General features: G+C 43.7%; 1 protein-coding gene across 3 annotated transcripts in view; it reads left to right on the top strand.

Moving 5' to 3' along the window:
- LOC140385869 (protein LYRIC-like) overlaps nucleotides 1-15677 on the top strand; it is a 96147-nt gene that overhangs the window by 66254 nt on the left and 14216 nt on the right. For 2 of the 3 annotated variants that reach the window (XM_072468473.1, XM_072468472.1), the window contains exons 5-8: nucleotides 1111-1365; nucleotides 4890-4976; nucleotides 8517-8615; nucleotides 10706-10830. In XM_072468473.1, the coding sequence (XP_072324574.1) occupies nucleotides 1111-1365; nucleotides 4890-4976; nucleotides 8517-8615; nucleotides 10706-10830 (566 nt within the window). The remainder of the gene's footprint in view (nucleotides 1-1110; nucleotides 1366-4889; nucleotides 4977-8516; nucleotides 8616-10705; nucleotides 10831-15677) is intronic. The other variant, XM_072468474.1, reaches the window with a different exon arrangement.

Below are 15677 nucleotides of genomic sequence, written 5' to 3'. Positions count from 1 at the left end.
TGATAAATACAATGGATGGAAATCCTGCAATGCAGGAAAATTATCCAGCACCCCAAGCTGGTGTGTGATGGATTAGTATTTTGGGGCACTAAGTTCAAAGAGCAAAGGCATGATTTTCTGCTGTGTCTTTCACCATCTCAGGATCTCCCAAAGCACTCCATAAGCAATTGAATTACTTTTGAAATCTAGTAATTTGCAACATAGGAAATGTGGCAGCCAAGTTGTACATGGCAAGCTCCCCACCAATGACAATGAGAGTCTGAACAGATAGCCTGCTTAGTGATCGAGGGATAAGCATTGGCCGATCATTGAGGATAACTACCCTGCTCGCCCTTTGTAATAGTGTCCTGGGAACTCGTGTGTCCACCTGAGATAACAATGGGAGACTTGTCTCATCTGAAAGACGATAGGCTGGATTCTCCGCCGGCAGGATTCTCCTTTTGTGCCAGCAGCGTACCCACACCCGCGGGGTTTCCCAGCGGTATGGGGAGGCCACAACGGGAATTCCCATTGGCAGGTGGCGTGAACGGAGCGTCCCGCTGCCGGCGAGGGTGCGCCGCCCAGGAAAATGCACTGGCGGACCAGAGAATCCCGCCCGGTGTCTCTGGCAGTGCGAGCCACCCTCCATATTACACTTGGGCAAGACAGCTCAAGAGCTTTGTTTTCAAGGCTTTGGAGTGGGGCTCCAAAACCTGTGGCGTTGGAGGCAAGTGTGTTCCTGGGCCACAACGAACAAATGTTGCGAAGGAAAGGTTAAATTATTTCAACTTTTTAAAATAATTTACTCTTCGTAATATTCATAACCAATGGTTAGCAATTACCAATAAAAAAAAGTGTGACCAATCAGACCAATTATGCCGTATATATGGAAAATCTTTTCAGGAAAGGAATAATTTACTTGGATTATTATTGGATTCATAAATATGTGCAACTAATTTGGAATTGTTTTTAGTATCAATAAATTTGGTGCAGGTTTCAGTTCTAAAATGCATTTTAAATGCCTCGTTGGTAAAACAAATGATGATAAACACAGCCACTCCTTCAGGCCAGGTCAATTTTCTGACTCTGAATAAGGCTCGTTGATGTGTATTCTTTTTTTTCCCCCCCAAGTTGCTCCCGGGTGGGGTGAACAGCTGACAGTGAATGGAGGAGGCTGGTGTGATGTTCCAGCGAAAGTGCCCACTCAGATTAATGCAACTAAAGACGAAAAATGGCGACAAATCCCAGTATTGGCAAATGCAAAAAGGAGCCCGGACCAGCCAGCTTGGGGACAGGAAGGCAGTGGTACCAATGCAGAGGCAAAAGAATGGGCAGTACCCTTAGTCGATAAGACTTGGAGTGAGCATGCACTTTTCCCCAGCATTGGTGAGTGTTGAATCGTGTGTCTCTTAATTGAAACTAAATTAAACATGAGAGGAATAGAAATTATTTAATTTTAATGCGATTTGAAGACTTTTGTGTCTTCTGTGTGTCTTTTCAATGCCTGTGTGTTTCTCGAAATACCCTTTTGTCTGTAAATGTCACTGATCGACATAGAACAAAGGGTTCCCGGACTCTCTTCCTAATCATTTGGGCTCAGCCAGGACTAGAGAGGGGTAATTAATATTGTTGAACGTCATCTACTGCAAAGTGTGAAGTGAAATGCGGTCAGGTTTTACTGTGCTGCCCTCCATTAGGGGTGAACCACTTGCTATCTTGGACTGCACTATCGTAAAAGTCAGGGGCTGGTTAGCTCAGTTGGCTGGATGGCTGGTTTGTGACGTGGAGCGATGCCGACAGCGTGGGTTTGATTCCCGTACCTGAGATCATTCATGAAGGCCCCGTCTTCTCAACTTTCCCCCTCGCCTGAGGTGTGGTGATCCTCATGTTAAATCTTCACCAGTCAGCTCTCTCAAAAAGGGGAGAGCAGTTTATGGTCCTCTGGGACTATGGCGATATTCTCTTTCAGTAAAAATAATACGCCAAAAGATGTCCTTTACTATTAATGTAACCAAAGATGAAAAAAAACTGTGTAATGAATGGAAGGTTGAGATTGAGCAAGTGGCTTCTGTACGTGACTGAAGACATCAAAATCAAAAACTCACAAACTTTGTTCCTATTTCAATTCAAGTCGTTTGAACATAGCTTGGGATTGACTTTTTAAATTCTTTCAGTACAATTTACGATATATGTGAATCTGGTTATTAATTTTATTAACATCTAGCTATTTAGGAAAGGAGCCTACTTGTGACAATAAAGATTATTATTATGTATTATACAAATGACCTGTGGTTATTGAACCAGAGAGAGTATTTTTTTCTCTCCCGACTCATCCAAATCTCTCATCATTGTGAGAACCTCTTTTTGAAAAAAATAATCTTTATTATTGTCACAAGTAGGCTTACATTAACACTGCAGTGAAGTTACGTGAAAATCTCTTAGTCGCCGCATTCCGGTGCCTGTTCAGGTACACGGAGGGAGAATTCTGAATGTCCAATTGACCTAACGGCTCATCTTTCGGGATTTTCTGGAGGAAACCGGAGCACCCGGAGGAAACACGCCGACACGGAGAACGTGCCAACTCCGCACAGACAGTGATCCAAGCCGGGAATTGACACCGGGTCCCTGATGCTGTGAAGCTACAGTGCTAACCACTCCTACTGTGCCGCCCTACCCTTTTGGATTTCTTTGTTCCAAGAAGAGCAGTCCTAAACTCTTGCAATCCCTCGTCCCTGTTAAACCTCCCCTGCATCATTTCTAAGACCTCTACCAATCACAGCTTAGACCTCGGTTAGAGCCATGTGGACAATTCTGGGCACACACTTCAGGAAAGATGTGAAGTTGCCTGCTTTATTCTCTGACCTGGCTCCAAAATATTTTCCAAAAGATCTTTTTCATCGATTACTGGGTTCCTTTCAAATGCTTTTTAGCTCCGATAAACAAGAGCTGGAAACAGCAGAAAATTGGGAGGAAACCCGGGTAGTTTGAGGTGCTGCTTTTGTTAATCGGGGTGAAGTGTTTGTATGAAATGAAAGCTTGGGTGATCTTTGGGACTACAAGTTTGGATTTTGCTCGAGACTAAAATATACAAGTGGAATTGGGAGTCTAAGTTTTTGTACAAGGTGTGTACAAGATCATAAACCAAGCAAACATGACAAAGCCAGCATTTGTTGCCCATCCCTAATTACCCTTTCAGAGGGCAGGTTAGAATCAGTCTCATTACTGTGGAACTGAAGTCACATTTCGGCCAGACAGGGTAAAGGATGGCAGAGTTCCTCCTTGAAAGGGCATTGATGAACCAGATGCGTTGTTAGAAAATCAATGATAGTTTCATGGTCCCTATTACGGAGATTAATTTTATATTCTAGATTTATTAATGAATTTGTGTCCCCAGAGCATTAAAATGGGCCTCTGGTTTACTAGTCCAGTAACATTACCACTGCACCATCATCTCCCCTTTGCGCATGTGTTCCCTCACCTGCTTTTTTGTAACCATGAACGGGACAATGAATAAATTAAAAGCGGAAAATATTGGAAAAGCTCAGCAGGTCTGGCAGTATCTGTGTAGAGAAAATCATAGAATTTACAGTGCAGAAGGAGGCCATTCAGCCCATCGAGTCTGCACCGGCCCTTGGAAAGAACACCCCACTTAAGCCCACGCCTCCACCCTATCCCAGTAACCACACCTAACCTTTTGGACACTAAGGGGCAATTTAGCATGGCCAATCCACCTAACCTGCACATCTTTGGACTGTGGGAGGAAACCGGAGCACCCGGAGGAAACGCACGCAGACACGGGGAGAGCGTGCAGACTCCGCACAGACAAGTCACCCGAGGCCGGAATTGAACCCGGGTCCCTGGAGCTGTGAGGCAGGCAGCAGTGCTAACCACTGTTCCACCATGCCGAGAAACGAGGTAATATTCCAGATCTGTGATCCTTCATCAGTACACTCTGCACTTGATTCTCAATCTTCAGGCTAAGGTTAGGAACTTTGGGCATGCAGTGTATAGTGTGCAAGGTTTCCTGTCCCACACTTTTCTGTTTGTCTGAAAATAAACTCTTATGGTTTTTTAAAAAATCGTTATTTTTTGCGTTTTCAGGCTTCAAAGACATTTTAAATTGGAAATACGCAGTGCAATCTGACATTTTAAAAACTTTGGAGTTGGAAAAAGTAACTGAGAGGTCAATAGATTTAACTATTTCAAGAAAAAAATAGTGCTTGCAAGTCTATTTTGGTGCTGCCAAATTGACTCTGATCATCTTTCGCTTCAGATCTGGACCATTTTAGAAGCTTGAGCAGAGACAAGGCAGCATGTATACCTCAGAATTTTCTGTTGTCCAGGAGGCCAACTGAAGAGAACTTGCTGACTGAGGTGGGGAGTGGAATTAAACTGACTCCTCCAGCATTTTGTGACGAGGCAGAAGCCTCCTAGTGCTGGCAATACCTTTTTTAATTTGGCTAATTTATCTGCTGCTGACAGCACAGCTTGGGGCTCTGTCCTCGGTGTGTAACTTCTGGTTTTACTTGACTATTAGCGCAAGAATGTGACCTCTCAGTTATTTGTGTCCTTGTTTCTCACTTGTATCTCCCTGTCTTGGAGCCATTACGCCACAGAAGGTGGCCATTCAGCCCAACAAGCCCCTGCCAGCTCACTCTTGAGCAGTCCAGTCGGTCCCATTACTCCGCTCTATCCATGTAACTCTGCAAGTTTGTTTGCTTCAAGTGCCTATCCAGGTTCCTACTTTTTAAGACACCTCTTGAAACCTGTCCTGATATCTCTCCGTGGCTTGGTGTAAGATTTTGTTGATCCTATGACACACTTTGCAATGTTTAACACAAATACAAGTTTTTCTGTCTTTTCCAGAAAAAACTCATTAATGTAAATGCATATTTTGTTCTTCATTTCAGGGGCTTGGGCTGGTGTCAATGACAGGGTCAATACCTCAGAGCAGAAACCTCCTTTCTCTACTGTGGGAGCGAAAACTGCAGTGGCCAGTAAATATTTATTTTGTGGTCTGAAAACTGTTTTGAATTCACTGTTTTGTTCATGTAGGACGAGATACGAGTCTTACGCAATATTACTTATAAAACTGTTCATGTATTGCATCATCTTTGGCCTTTGCTGTGTTTTGTCAGGGAGCCCTTTTAGATGCATTACATTCTGCTGGAATAAGTTTTAGATTTTTATTTAATCTTTGTGCTCCTAGCATCAGTACCTGTAAGCCTGCCAGTCTGTTTTAAATACTTCACAGTGTGTGGGCATCACGGACAAGGCCAGCATTTATTGGCCATCCCTCATTGCTCTTGAGAAGTTGGTAGCAGGCTGCCGCCTTGAATACAACTGAGTGGAGGGCAGGTAAGAGTCAACCATGTTGCTGGGGTAGGCCAGGCTGTATAAGGGGAGCAGATTCCCTCCCCAAAAGGGTGTTGGTGAACCAGACTGGTTTTTTAATGACGATATTGCAGGTACGTGGTCAACGTTGCTGACACTGGCATTTAGTTCCAGATTTATTTAATTAATTGAATTTAAATTCCACCAGCTGCTGTGGTGGGTTTTGAACTCTTTTGTCCCTAGATCATTAGTCTGGGCTTGCTGCCTTACTAATCCGATAATTTTTTTTTTCCAATTAAGGGGCAATTATAGTGTGGCTAATCCACCTACCCTGGGTTGTGGGGGTGAGACCCACGCAGATGTGGGGAGAATGTGCAAACTTCACACGGACAGTGACCCAGGGCTGGGATCGAACCAGGGTCCTCGGTGCCGTGAGGCAGCAGTGCGAATCGCTGCGTCACCGTGCCACCCCCACTAATCCGGAACCATAGCCATCATGCCACTTTTGAGGCTGAGTGATGGCTATTTATTGTAACCAGTTGAACATTTCCAAACTGGTATATTGAACTCCTATTGAAAGTAATACAATTTGCTGGGGAAGAATAAAGGGAACTTTTCTCTGTCTGCCCTTGGTTGTACATGTTCTGGAAGTTCCTGAATCTGAAATTCTATATTGATGTGATAAATGTCCCTTTCCCTTTTCAAAATCACTCCGCTTGGTTGTGGAAATTCCTTCGAGGGTGTTTAAAACTGAATTCGCTTGAATATTGAAGTACAACGTTCTTTTCCCCTTCCTTTGCTAAATTGTTTTATATGCGTGGAAATGGAGTAATTCAATTTGTGAAAAGTCTTGTAGTCCTATGGATGTCTTCAAAACCAAAGAATTAGTTTTGAACCGCAGTCACGATTGTACTGCAGGCAGATGCAGCAGCCAGTTTGCACATAGCAAGATCTGATAATTAGCAACGTGAGAAGTAAGCAGATAAACTGTTTGTTATGTTGGTTGAGGCATTAGTGTTGGGCTGGACACACACAGCTCCCCTGTCCTTCTATGAATACCATTAAAGGACATGGAGTTGACGCACAGATCGACGATCATTTAATTGAATGTCACGTCAGGCTCAAGGGGACAAATGACTTTCTCCTGTTCCTATCCTCCTGTATTCCTTTAGAACGGAGAAGGAGCTGAGAAAGGTTAAATCGTAGTAATGTTTCAAAATAAGTGGCAGGTTTGTAAAACTGGGGAAAATATTTGTGTACGACTCGTCCCTTTTGTAAATGGATTCACTTTCCCAATAGTCCAAGGTGCCAAGTTTGGTCAAAACAAACTTGGCAGGCAGCTTTTTACAGATGTGTATATGTATTTTTTAAATGCCGTCCAGACCTTGAGGAGCAGCTGAGCCCTTAAATATTGGCACCAGTGACTTTGAATGCCTGAGGCTCTTTATATTCTGTCCGCAGCAAATCTCTTGCTTATGATTAAAAAGAGAAACACAAAACTCAAGCAACACATTAATTAATCTTCCAACTCTTCATTTGCTTAATTAAATAATTCATTAGATAACATTCCAGTTGAGGCCCAATGAAGTGAATAAGAAGAGCCTGGTTCCGTTAGCAGAGAGCTCAACCTGGGGAGGTGGCGGAGTAGTGGTATTGTCACTGGACAAGTAATTCAGAGACCCAAGATAACACTGGGGAACCTACCACAGCAGATGATGGAATTTGAATTCACCCTTATAGTGACCATGAAACCATAGTCAATTATTGCAAAATCTCATCTGGTTCACTAATTAGAGGAGGAAATTGGCCATCCTTGCTTGGCCTGGCTGACATGTGACCCCAGACCCACAGCAATGTGTTTGATTCTGAACTGCCCGCTGAAATGGCCGAGCGAGACACTCCGTTCAAGGGCATTTAGGGTTGGACAACAAATATTAGCCCGGCCAGTGACACCCGAATCCCATGAATGAATAAAAAGAGCATAGTGGGGCTTAGATTAGAGTAATAGGTCATTCACCAAGCGTGGCTCCGGAACATGCTGCCTGAAGGAGAGGCAGAGAGAGAAACACTCATCAGATTTTTTAAATGCTCGGATATTCATTGGGTGTGATAACCACAATGGGCAGCACGGTAGCACAGTGGTTAGCACCGTTGCTTCACAGCTCCAGGGTCCCAGGTTCGATTTCTGGCTTTGGTCACTGTCTGTGCAGAGTCTGCATGTTCTCAAAGAACAAAGAAAAGTACAGCACAGGAACAGGCTCTTCGGCCCTCCAAGCCTGTGCGGGCCATGCTGCCCGTCTAAACTAAAATCTAGCTCTGTAGGTTCATAGAATTTACAGTGCAGAAGGAGGCCATTTGGCTCTACACTTCCGGGGTCCGTATCCCTCTATTCCCATCCTATTCATGTATTTGTCAAAATGCCCCTTAAACGTCACTATCGTCCCTGCTTCCACCACCACCTCCGGCAGCGAGTTCCAGACACCCACTACCCTCTGTGTAAAAAAAACTTGCCTCGTACATCTCCTCAGACACATTCTCCCCATGTCTGCGTGGGTTTCCTCCGGGTGCTCCGGTTTCCTCCCACAGTCCAAAGATGTGCAGGTTAGGTGGATTGGCCATGATCAATTGCTCTTGGTGTCCAAAAAAAAAGATTAGCTGGGTTACGGGGATAGTATGGAGGGGTGGGCTTAAGTAGGTTGCCCTTTCCAAGAGCCGGTGCAGACTCGATGAGCCGAATGGCCTCCTTCTGCACTGTAAATTCTATGAACCTACAGAGTTATGGACTCCGACATGATGGAGGTCAATTTCTCCCCCACATTTGATTTCCAGAATTGTAGTCAGCTGTGATTATCTGATGTCCCCAGTCAAACACTTTGCTAAATCTTTCTCCATTTAAAAAAAAAAAAAAAATGTTTTTGGAGGAATAGTTGGGTCGCAGCCAAGATCGCCCTCAGCCCTTGCTATTGTTTAGCATTCTGCGTTTTAGTCGTGCGCTCCTATTTTATCGAAAAGTAAATGCTGCGAATGTTTTTGCTGAAAGCAAAAAAAGTTGCTTCATTTCACATTTCTTCTTCGCAAGAATCCCCAGCAGTCAACCAAAATCAAGAATACAAATGGATTCTCAGTTTGAGCATTTATCTTTGAGACCTCTAATTTCATCCCCGTTTGATCATGTATAATTTCCTCCTCCCTCCCCTTTTCAGGTACCGCCAGCGAGCCAGCCTCTCAGCCGAGCACCGCTGATCCTCACTGGGATGCTAAGCCCGCTCCCAGCCCTGTCGATGATGCCTGGTCTGGAATAAGTATGTGATTCTGTTGAGTGTTTTTTTTCTAATTGCGAGTGAGTCACGTGATAAAATTGGACAAAGTAAACTGGGTATTTGATAATCAAAAGAAGAAATAGCAATAGAAGCTGATTAATCGCCACAACCTGCCCTATATCATAATCAAAATAGCTGTGGCTGTCATCAATTATCCCATTTTGTTACCAATGCAGCAAAATCTATGTAGTTAAAAGGCAGGCGGTTGTACCGTAAGAATAACCGCAAGTACCAGCACTCTGCTGGTACCATCCTCTTGAAAGCCAAATCGTTAAATTGGAGGTTGGGTTTGATATGTTAACTGAGAACTGGGTTCCGGCTGTGTGAAACGTATTTCAATTTCGATTCCCGGCTTGGGTCACTGTCTGTGTGGAGTCTGCACGTTCTTCCCGTGTTTGTGTGGGTTTCCTCCGGGTGCTCCGGTTTCCTCCCACAAGTCCCGAAAGACGTGCTTGTTGGGTGAATTGGACATTCTGAATTCTCCCTCTGTGCACCCGAACAGGCACCGGAGTGTGGCGACTGGGGGCTTTTCACAGTAGCTTCATTGCAGTGTTAATGTAAGCCTACTTGTGGCAATAAAGATTATTATTATCCAGCTGGCTCTTATTCCAATGCGCAAATTTAATTTCTAGCCAAAATAATTATCTTTCCATCGGTCGAGGAGGAGCAGTGGCTACTCAAACATCTCAAAGCTGATCCCTTGATCTTGAAACAGTTTGCTGATAAAACACATTGAAATAAGTTTGCTGTTGGAGGGAAAATATTGCAAGGATATGGAGGAAGAGCCTGGGAGTGGGACAACTTTAAATGGCCACCCTCTGGACTTGCACCACTCTACGATTGATTGGTTGTAACCTGGGGTTTCCAATTGGCACTGAACTTTGACTGACGCTATGTCGGGAACGTATCCAAGTTAGGTGTCAAATATCTAGATACCGATACCCATTTAAACGTGATTTCATCAGTCTCTCCCACAGAAGGACTTTTACAGTCTTGTCAGCTTTATTTTTGAATATCCAAAACTATTGTGGGTTATCTTTCGCCTGATGACATGCATACATTCAATTTCCTGAAGTGAAATAGCCTGCAGGTACCTTATCAGAGGTGCCTTTCAGCAGTACATCATTTTGAAAGGCAAAGGCATATTTAAAACCTCTTGTTCTGAGGCACATCTAGAAGCAAATACGTTACACGAGTGTACCCTGTGTGGTTCTATTATGCAGCCATGGCATGTTGCAGTTATAATTGTTTTCCCCAGTGCGGTTATAAATTGTTGTTTACTAGTAATGGAATTCCCTTGAGGGTTTATTTTCGGGATATGTTCTGTGTTTCTCTGCCAATATTAACTCTCAGTTTGACAGGAGCTGAAAGCCACTGCAGTTTTAAAAACGTCTTAAACTTGTATTCCTCGACTATCTTGTTTTTCTGTTCCACTGTTTTCATCTCTGCCTTTTTGTTATTTATATTTTATTTCCTGATTCCTTGGTGTAAAAACGAATGGATCAAATTGGCCTTTATCAAAAAATCTTGAATTTTTCGTTTTTCTGCGGTTGGCCTGCTCTAATCTGATTTGATTTGTATCTGTTCCTTTTTTGGCTATCTTCATCTTTTGGGTTGTTTTCTTTGCTAACCTTGTTATCTGCTACGACCCATCTTCCTGAATTTGGCCCCCTAATTGTTTTTTTTTAAGCTGGAAGCAATGAAGGCAAATGGGAGTCAACAAAAATAGCAATGCTCTCTCATTCATTTGTTAGATTTTTAGTCTGTGGTTAGCCCCAGAACTGTGTGCCTGCCTTGCTAAATTTAAAATCCAAGTTAAAACATTCAGCAACATAATTGCTATATAGTACGTTTTACCTCAATTGAAATGTGTGTGATCACTGGTTTGAAGAGCCTTAGTTCGTCCCATGGTTTACAATTACTGTCCTTAAATCTTCAGTCTATTTATATCCTCCATCATGTATGGCTATGTCAGAGGTGGGAACAACGGAAATCCAAGTGAAGTCAAAAGTGAATTACTTTCGCGCTTGCTTGGATTGATTTTATTTTATACTTTGCCCGCCATTTTATAGATGGAATTTCGACGGCTGACCCAAGCTCTGACTGGAATGCTCCGACAGAAGAGTGGGGGAATTGGCTGGTGGAGGAGCCTGCTTCAACTGCGCAGCCTGAAGATGTTGTTGCAGAAACCCATAAGGTCAGTAGCCCAAGCCGTTGTTGCTGTGTTCTCCCTCTGTGACCTTCCCTTCACACTGCGTGAGGTTGTACACTTGGGACCGCAGCGGGAGCACCAGTTGACAAATGCTCATTTGCGCACGTGTTCCTCTGACTCTAGTTCAAACATTGGTGAACTACAGTAGGAACTGCGTCCTTTCACACTTTTGCAATAGCGATCCATGCAGACATGTTCTGAAATCAATCGCTGTGGAACCCACATCGATTTCCACTTTGCAACAAAGCAGTTGCATGCACTTAGTGTCTGAAGACTCTTTCTTGCATGTACTTAGCTTCTATTTTTATAACCTGCTAATTGGAATTACGCTTTGGTTGCGTGGAGTCTTCAAACCCAAGTTATAATGGATATTTTTGTTCAAGAACCAATCATCTAATTTACAAATTAATATAGTTTTGAATTCCGTGAGTAAATTTAATGAAAGGATTTTGGCCAAATGTTTTATTTTCAAATTTGAGACTTTAGTGTTGGTATGGCAGCAGGAAGTAAAACCATTGAAGCTTGGGAAGTTTACGGCACAACGTGATCACTAGCCAAAAATGAACTATTCGGCCTAATCTCACATCACTTTGCCCATCTCATAGAATCATAGAATTTACAGTGCAGAAGGAGGCTATTCGGCCCATCGGGTCTGCACCGCCCCTTGGAAAGAGCACCCCACCCAAGCCCACACCGCTACCCTATGCCCGTAACCCAGTAACCCCACTTAACCTTTTTGTTAGTTGTGCAGCCCAAGTATATTTTAAAAGGAATAATGGTTTCTCCCACACTCTTAAAGCTTTCTCTTGCTCCCAAGTACTTTAAATCTATGCCTCTTGGTTGCAGACTTCTCTGCTGAGAGGAAAAGATCCTTTCAGTCCATGGTCCTCACTAGGCCCCTCATAATTCGTGTACTTTTCAGTTAAAGTTCGACGTCATCTGTTCCAAAGAAAACAACCGCAGCTTATTCAGTGTTTCCTTATCACTACAATTTCATCATTTCGGGCAACATTTATTTGATTTATTTATTGTCACATGTACCAAGGCACAGTGAAAAGTATTGTTCTGTGCATACAGTCCAGGCAGATCACTCCATACATGAATGTAAATACATAGACATCAGTTGATGCATGTGAATATAGTGCAACAACTGTAAAACATAGAATTTACAGTCAGAAGGAGGCCATTCGGCCCATTGAGTCTGCACCGGCCCTTGGAAAGAGCACCCCACTTAAGCCCCGCACCTCCACTTAGTTTTGGACACTAAGGGCAATTTAGCATGGCCAATCCACCTAACCTGCACATCTTTGGACTGTGGGAGGAAACCGGAGCACCCGGAGGAAACCCACGCACACACTGGGAGAACATGCAGACTCCTCACAGACAGTGGCTCAAGCCAGGAATCGAACCTGGGACCCTGGCGCTGTGAAGCGTTGCTAACCACTGTGCTACCGTGCTGCTCAAGATGTAGAGAAGATGCGTAGAGAGATCAGTTCAGTCCATAAGAGGCCCATTCAGGAGTCTGGTACAGCAGGGAAGAAACTGTTTTTGAATCTATTGGTGCATAGAACATAGAACCGCACAGTACAGGCCCTTCAGCCCACGATGTTGTGCTGACCATTTATCCTAATCTAAGATCAACCTAACTTACATCCCTTCAATTTACTGCTGTCCATGTGCCTGTTTAAGAGTCGCTTAAATGTTCCTAATGGCTCTGACTCCACCACCTCTGCATTCCACACACCCACCACTCTCTGTGTAAAGAACCTACCTCTGACATCTCCCCTATACCTTCCTCCAAGGTGCATGTTCTCAAAAATGTTGTATCTCCTGCCCGATGAAAGAAAGAATAACCTGGGTGGGAGGGGCCTTTGATTATGCTGCCCGCTTTCCCAAGGCAGCGGGAAATGAAGACCAAGTCAATGGATGGGAGGCGGGCTTGCATAATGGACTGGGCTGTGTTCATAACTCTGTAGTTTCTTACGGTCTTGGGCTGCGCAGTTGCCATACCAGGCTGTGATGCAGCCAGATAGGATAGCATCACCCTAAATCTCCTCTGTCATCTCTAGTGAAATCAAAACTGATGGCTGTTCCCTGCCCCCTCTGGTATGGCCAAATTGCAGCATTCTGCTTCGAGGAAAATAAGAGTTTAAAAATAACCCCTGAAGCAGATGGGAAATGTTGTAAAGGAACAAAATAACAAACAGGAAAATTTCAAGTTGCAAGGCGAAAATAAAGAACTTTAAGGGAAGAACGTGAGAGCAAAAAGGGGCAGATTGAATTAGGTAGATCTGATGATGTCCACTTCTTTGTCTGCCCTCCAGAATCAATATGAGCTGAAAGATTCCACTCACATTGGGATAGCAGCTGCCTGAATTTTAACCAGATAACACCATTCCCCCTTTCAACACTAGGAGCTCTCTGTACAGAGTTGAGCCAAAGTAGCAAGGCTGACATATTTGCAGCTGTGCCAAGTGTTAACTTCGGAATTCCCAGCTGCGTCGAGTATTGGAGTTCTTGAACGTTTTGGGGGAAATGGGGAGGGGCAACGGGACGCTTCTCCCAAGAAACCACGGGCAGCATCTTTCGGCACCCTAGCAGTGAACAGCAGTGGCATTCTGTCTCCAGTTGGTTTAATTTTCAGGTGGATTGTTGAAGCACTTGAGCAAACAAGCGGAAGGAAATAAACTGAGAGATCATAATCAATACAATACTTGCTTGCTGACACTTTTGAGTATTCTTGTTCAGTCTGCATTGTAAGCATATTTACTGAACAAATTGTTAGGAACACGTTATCAATCTTGGATTGAAAATTTGGCACCTACCTTGAACACCCTAAACGGTTGAAAAAATAAATAATTAATCCATGTTTAAATTATTTTTAGCATTATTTATCCTTCCTCTTGAATATGAGCAGCTATTAACTACAAACAAATGATTAAAATTTGGATTAAAGAACCAGGTGGGGAAGAGGGTTGATAGTTTTTTCAGTATTCGACACATCTCTTCAAAACCACCAAGAACATTGCCATCAGTCCTATCACAGAGGTGTTTTGATATTTATTTACAGTATTTTGATCTCTCTTTGCCATAGAGATTTGCTATTTTGGGTTCTTGTATTCAGTGGAGAGTTGCTCAGCTGTCATAAGCAGCCAAGTCTGCCGGTGACTGGCACTGCAGGAGGATTTGAGATTGGTGTCCTTAATGGTTCCAGCTGCCACTTGGGCGCCACCTGAGTTTGGAGACCTTCAGTAACTTTTGACTCTCGAGTGGCTGCCCGATGCTCTTGTTATGAGGCCACTTCCCAGATGGCACCCGAGGCTAAAAAGAAATCAGTTAGCAGTGTTTTCCACTGGGATGTTGGGTGATATGGGCTGAGGGAAGAAGCTCCCTCCTGATTCTGGAAATCTGTAAATAGCAGAGTTCTACAGAAGGCTGGATAACAATATTAGCTTCCACCTGTAAATCGGCATTAACTTCACAAAAAGAAAATTGGGCCAAAACAAAGCTCATGATGATGAGAATTTTTTTTTTAATCACCATGTTTCTTTGATCTGGAATGAACTTCTTGAAAGAATGGTGAAAGCAGTTTGAATAGTAACTTTCTAAATTGAAATTAATCTTACTGTACTAAGTTTTTTTTTTAAATTGGAAGGCTGTGGGAAAAGATCAGAGGCAGTGGTCCATCAAAAGGCTAGCACAGGAATGATGGGCTGAATTACCTCCTGGGTGCAGGATTCTTTTTTTCCTTTATTAGTGTCACAAGTAGGCTTACATTAACACTGCAATGAGCAGTGGGTTAACACTGCTGCCTCACGGCGCCGAGGCCCCAGGTTCGATTCCTGCTCTGGGTCACTGTCCATGTGGAGTTTGCACATTCTCCCCGTGTTTGCGTGGGTTTCGCCCCCACAACCCAAAAGATGTGCAGGTGGATTGGCCACGCTAAAATTGCCCCTTAGTTGGAAAAAAATGAATTGGGTGTTCTAAATTTAAAAAAGAATAAAACACTGCAATGAGGTTGCTGTGAAAATCCCCTAGTCGCCACATTCCGGCGCCTGTTTGGGTTCACTGAGTGAGAATTCAGAATGTCCAATTCACCTAATAGCACGTCTTTCGGGGCTTGAGGGAGGAAAGCGGAACATCCGGAGGAAACCCACGCAGGCATGCACAGACAGTGACCCAAGATGGGAATTGAACCTGTGACCCTGGGGCGGTGAAGCAAAAGTGCTAACCACTGTGCTACCGTGCTGCCCCCAGACAATATGAGTTGATAACTTTAAACGGGTGAATTTGAAGTAATGCATGCAAAATTAGAATTGTTTTTATTAAGTTGTAGTGCGAGGAAAGCTTTGATTCCAGGACACTAGCACAGTAGGGTGACACAGTAGCACAATGTTTAGCACTGTTCACAGCGCTAGGGTCCCAGGTTTGATTCCCGGCTTGGGTCACTGCCTGTGCGGAGTCTGCACCTTCTCCCCTTGTCTGCGAGGGTGTCCTCCGGGTGCTCCTACAAGTCCCGAAAGACATGCTTGTCAGGTGAATTGGCCATTCTGAATTCTCTCTGTGTACCCGAACATGCGCCGGAATGTGGCTACTAGGGGCTTTTCACCGTAACTTCATTGCATTGTTAATGTAAGCCTACTTGTGACACTAATAAAGATTATTATTATGTAATGCAACTCTTCACACTCCTATTTTATGGATCTTCAGTCCTAACCTACAAATATAATGGTCCTCCCTTGTGAGCGTTAGTAAGGTTTGCAGAGGACTCCGTTGTAGTGGTGGAAAAGTTGCGAAATGTTTCAAAAATAAAAGCTGGTGTTTCCCATTTA

This window comes from Scyliorhinus torazame, chromosome 11, assembly GCF_047496885.1.
Source record: "Scyliorhinus torazame isolate Kashiwa2021f chromosome 11, sScyTor2.1, whole genome shotgun sequence".
In the NCBI taxonomy this organism is placed as follows: Eukaryota; Metazoa; Chordata; class Chondrichthyes; order Carcharhiniformes; family Scyliorhinidae; genus Scyliorhinus; species Scyliorhinus torazame.
Note: the sequence above shows the minus strand (reverse complement) of the source record. Positions and strands in the feature narration are given on the sequence as shown.